Consider the following 4862-nt stretch of genomic DNA (forward strand, 5'->3'; position numbering starts at 1 on the left):
GTCAAATACCGTGAAACCTGTGAAAATGTTGAAAATACCGTGATATAAAATTTTGATCATATCGCCCAGCTCTATTAACAGGAAATGGGATTTTTCCCATATATGGGCATGCTGTTTACATAAAAACATTTTAGTTGCAGCTGATGGCATCTTTGCTTCTCGAACAGGTGTCTGATTTCATGGGTTACATAWTTTAACACCTACCCCCCGGGACGGTTGTTTACACCATTTACATTTATTTCCTTCTGCAGATGAAGCACCAACTGTGCAAGGCATGCTGGGTAGAGAACAGGAAAGGGTTGTTTCCTCTACAGCCAGGCTTCAAGACGTTGTAAAACTAGGAACTTCTAAACCTCACAGCGTGTGTGTGTGTGTGTGTGTGTGTGTGTGTGATTGCGCTCATCATATCTCTACTCAAGGGTCAACATTGATTTTCTGTGTGCAACAACAGAAACCATGGCAACTTGAAGCCTTCTATATAAACCTGTACTGTTCGCTTACTTCACACACTTATACAGACACACACAGAGCAGGAAGGTCGAAACGCACGGGGACATTGTTTCATGTCTAGAACAATAGAAACACAGGAAGTAGACAAGGAGGTGGTAAAGAAGCTTGAGAAATGGAAAAAATACGAGTTTGTGCAAAAGATAATGAGAAAAAATGTACAGTCGGTCAGATTTAAATCTAGAAAATGAGCATTATAAAAAAAAGCAGAGCATGTTTTCTTTGCCCAAGGGGGAGACTTACACCAGCAGAAGGAGTGAGAGCACTCAGCGTTAAGGGTTTGTAGCCAGACAAAGACAATGGGAGAGATGGTGAACATAAATCTGTGTTAGTGAGGCCCTGGGGTGGCACAGTCTGCGCTTCTCTTTATTCAACACACCAGACAGGATTTCAGGTTTATTTAAAAAAAAATCTGCTTTTATGTGAATGAATGTCCTGCTTTCAGAAACCAGACCAAAAGGAAATTCACTCAGGGCTTTTCCTCCTACATATGTAAAAACAAAAAAAGGGAACATGTACCTGTTTAGTCTCCTGTTTCATCTCCCAGCCAAGTGGTTGTGCATTTATTACCAAGGCAACAAGACCCCAACCAGCTAAGCCTCAGGGTCTCTGTGGGGTTTTGTGTCATTTAGAGAGGCAGCTTTTTTTTCCTTTTTGTTTTGTTTTTTCTAACACAAAGTGAATTTTTTTCATCTTTCTGAGAGCCTTCCCCAAAATGGAAATTTCAATATTACTAAATGTAAATATAGGAGGTTTCAGAGGGTCAAATTATAAAACACGAAACAGAAAAGCCACAAAGAATACAGAAACTCAAATGTTATTTTCAAATCGACACAAAACGTCGTAAAAATTCTCTCTTTTTTGGGACGGTCTCCTGACCCGGAACAGGGCACCCTCCAGCTCCATGTGTGCTGGAAATTCTCTAAATTCTCTAAATGAATAACAGCCTAAAGAATGAACAGATGGAACAATTTAATTAGCTGCGAAGACAAAACGCAAACATGGCGTGTAAAAATATAACCAATACGTCGGCAAAGTAAGAAATAAACTTTGTGTAACCAGCTGTGTCATTACAAAAGGGCAGGGGCGTTCTAGGGGCGGGGCTACAGGGGCATTGGCCCCAGCTGAAGTCTGATTGGCCCCCTGAAGTGCCCCTGTCCTGTCACTCATCTGTCCTTTGCCCAAGAGTAATGATGGTGGGTGCAGTTCCATGTTCAAACACTAGAGGTGCTAATGAGTCAGATGCTGTGTGTTTGAGTGTTTTTGATCTATGTACAGTAAAAAKACATGTAAAACTTGTAAGGAGAATATACAGGCAAGATTTTTTGAATAACATTACAAGTGTTTGAACATGTGTGACTAGTTAAATGTATACATCTTWTCAAAATCAGAGATTTGTGTACAAAGATGTTAAATAAATACTTGGCCCCWCTAAGAATATTGTGACCCCGTGATGGCCCCTTATTCAGAAAAATCCTAGATCCGCCACTGCAAAAGGGTCATGTTAAATGTTATAAGTAAGATCCTTCTTAGTGTGCATCTAACCAAATACGACATTAGTTAGGAAGAGAAAAGCGTAATTTGATGTTTCATGTTAATTTTATATCCATTTTCTTGGAACCAAGCCGTTAAGRAAGTGGCTCATTGTTTATTTATTCCTTGCACTTAAACCACAAAGTAACTATAACAGGTCTTGCTGAAGTGCATTTCTTAAGCAAGGTCCTGTTTTTAGAGCAGTGAGTGAAATATGTGCATCTTTATGGAGGACCAAAACTGACATAATTAGAAATAAAAAGCAGAAATATACTGTATAAGTGGACCAATAAATAAATAAATACACTTAAAAACACTTAAAAAGGTGGGCGGAGCTTCTTGGGTCAGCTCCTCTCCTATTGGTCAAAAAACAGGAAGGAGGAGGAACCATGTGCAGATCTATTGCACTGCCTCGGTTGAGCTTAAAGTTTATTTAAAAACAAAGGCAAGAAGGAAATCACTTACCTGTGCTTTTGTTTTTAACTTAACTTTAAACTTTAGGCCAAACTGAGGCAACCTGTCTGTTGACCAATAGGAGAGGAGAGGAGCTGACCCACGAAGCTCCGCCCACATTATTTACATAATGAGGCAGAAATGTATAGGATAACGTAAATACAGGAGACAGAGAAATGTAAAAACAACACATGGAAATAAAAAGACTTGAGAGAAAAATGATAAAAAAATTATTTAAGAGACACCAAGTAAAAGGATATATTTTAGAACTAAAATGTAAATTATGTGCTAAAATATATTATTTATTGGAACAAAGTTGGAAAAATAAATATGAAGGTCAGTTAAATTATAAAACACGAGGCAAAGTTCAGTTTTTTAATTTAATTGGTGCATTTTAGGTGCATTTATTTAATTACTGGTCCTTTTATATAGTACTGCTTTTATTTCTAATTATGTCAGTTTCGGTCCTCCATACATTTTCATACCTGGCATGATGATGTCAGAGAAGCCCAGTTTCCTGGTGATGCACACCCCACGGGTGAAGAGGCCCATGTACTCCCGCCTTAGCTGCTCGATGTCCCCGTGGAGGAGCTGCAGAGCCACGGCCAGGCCTAAAATATGAGATAATGACAACATGCAGCGCCTGAAATAACATTCTGACAARACCACAACATTGCTTTGGTTTTTTGTTCTTTCTTTTTATATATTTTTGTTGCCAAAGCTACTTCATAAAGAGCTGAAAATGCATCCCAACTCTATTGTCGACACAATAAACAGCCGTGTATTGGTGAAGTAAGAAATGAGGAACTCAAAAGGGCAGAGCTCATGTTTCATTACGGCTAACTGGATGATTACAGGTATATAACAGTAAAATATAAAAATACAAGCAGACGAAGGGTCATTTCCTGCTCCTTATTAGGAGAAAATATGTCTCAAATCCATGAGCAATAAATGAAAATGTCAACKATGGTAAACAATGTCATTGATCAGTCTAGACGAAGTCCTCATTTCGCCACATACACACTCCACAACTCAGGTCTGCGGCTCTAAAGCTTGCCCATTCATGCGAACCCAACTTTTAGCTTCTATAAAAACGTTTAAACCAAACACACATTCAGGCTTGATAAGCTTTTATACGACTCCACAGTTGAGAAAACGAGCCGCAACACATTTCTGCCAGTGAGATGCAGCTGAGGCTGACAAAAAAAAAAAAAAAAAAAAAACCCTGAACCTTTGCAGTTCTCAGCCCACCCAAACTGCCTCTTCACAAACTTAAAAAAGGAAAGAGAGAGAGAGAGAAACAAAATCTGGACAACAAAAAGCGAGCGAGCTGTCGCAGCCTCTTCAGTGATGCCTACGCATCAGCATGTGGACGTGGGAGCTGAATTATCTACCTGACTCATACGCAACGAATTTCTTATGAAATCCCTCCTGCGGTTCACTGGGTGCACGTAAACAAATCTCCGCTCGTCAAAAAAAAAAACCTCTCTCTCTCTCTGTAGAGACACGTGACCCCGAAAAAAAAAAAAGGAAGGAAGGTTATTCATGAAGAGAACAAAGGAGTTCACCACACTGTTTCTGTCTTCATGACAAAACAGAAGTCTGTGTGCTTCGGAGGTTTAACCGTCAAGCATCAAACGCTGAGGCGGCTCCACCTCGACAATAACGGAGAGTTATCTTCCTGCATTATCTCTGATTTTACGGAGAGGGTGTTATCTGTAGCGATAGTCAGTGGTAATAGGAAGAAGTGGCAAAAAGGAGCTGAAATCTGAAAGAAAACTGATTAGGATTTCACCGCAAGTTCCATATGAGATAACAGCAGGAGTGAGCAGTGAGAAATTAAGTAAATGGTTGCTTGATTTTCTAATTTTTACCGCCGAGCCGGGGCTTTATCAGAATTTGCTTATCTTCAAGGAATCCAAAGTGTTCCCACCCATTCTGTGGGAAGTCTGCAAATTATACGCTTTCTTTTTTTTTAATAGCTTTTGTATCGCTCGGTTCAATCCTCGCTTGGCCTCGCACTCGACCTGGGTCGTGATCATTTACCAGCTCGTGACCGCTCTGTTGGAAGTGACTGGTCATCTGAGGCCGGCTGTAAAGAGGGGCAAAAGACCCAGAAGACGAGTCTCCGAGGTTCTTCACATTCTTCTAATTGATTTTGCCAATCCTCCCCTCCGTCTGAAACAATTATGAGCCTGCTCTGGAAAGTGAGCTGTTATTTCTACARGAATAAAAACGCCTGTGGAAACGAGCCAGATTAATATAATGAATAAATATTTTCAGGAATCAAAAAGAAAAACTAAGTAGGTCCTCTGGATGGGTTCATTTTTAGTGAAACGTTTCGTCTCTCCTCCAAGAGACTTCTTCAG

General features: G+C 39.9%; 1 protein-coding gene across 4 annotated transcripts in view; it reads right to left on the reverse strand.

Moving 5' to 3' along the window:
• dock4b (dedicator of cytokinesis 4b) overlaps nucleotides 1-4862 on the reverse strand; it is a gene marked incomplete at its 3' end in the record, with an annotated part of 164263 nt that overhangs the window by 68862 nt on the left and 90539 nt on the right. For all 4 annotated transcript variants that reach the window (XM_014010606.1, XM_014010605.1, XM_014010604.1 and 1 more), the window contains 1 exon segment: nucleotides 2979-3104. In XM_014010606.1, the coding sequence (XP_013866060.1) occupies nucleotides 2979-3104 (126 nt within the window).

Source organism: Austrofundulus limnaeus, unplaced genomic scaffold (assembly GCF_001266775.1).
Source record: "Austrofundulus limnaeus strain Quisiro unplaced genomic scaffold, Austrofundulus_limnaeus-1.0 Scaffold71, whole genome shotgun sequence".
In the NCBI taxonomy this organism is placed as follows: Eukaryota; Metazoa; Chordata; class Actinopteri; order Cyprinodontiformes; family Rivulidae; genus Austrofundulus; species Austrofundulus limnaeus.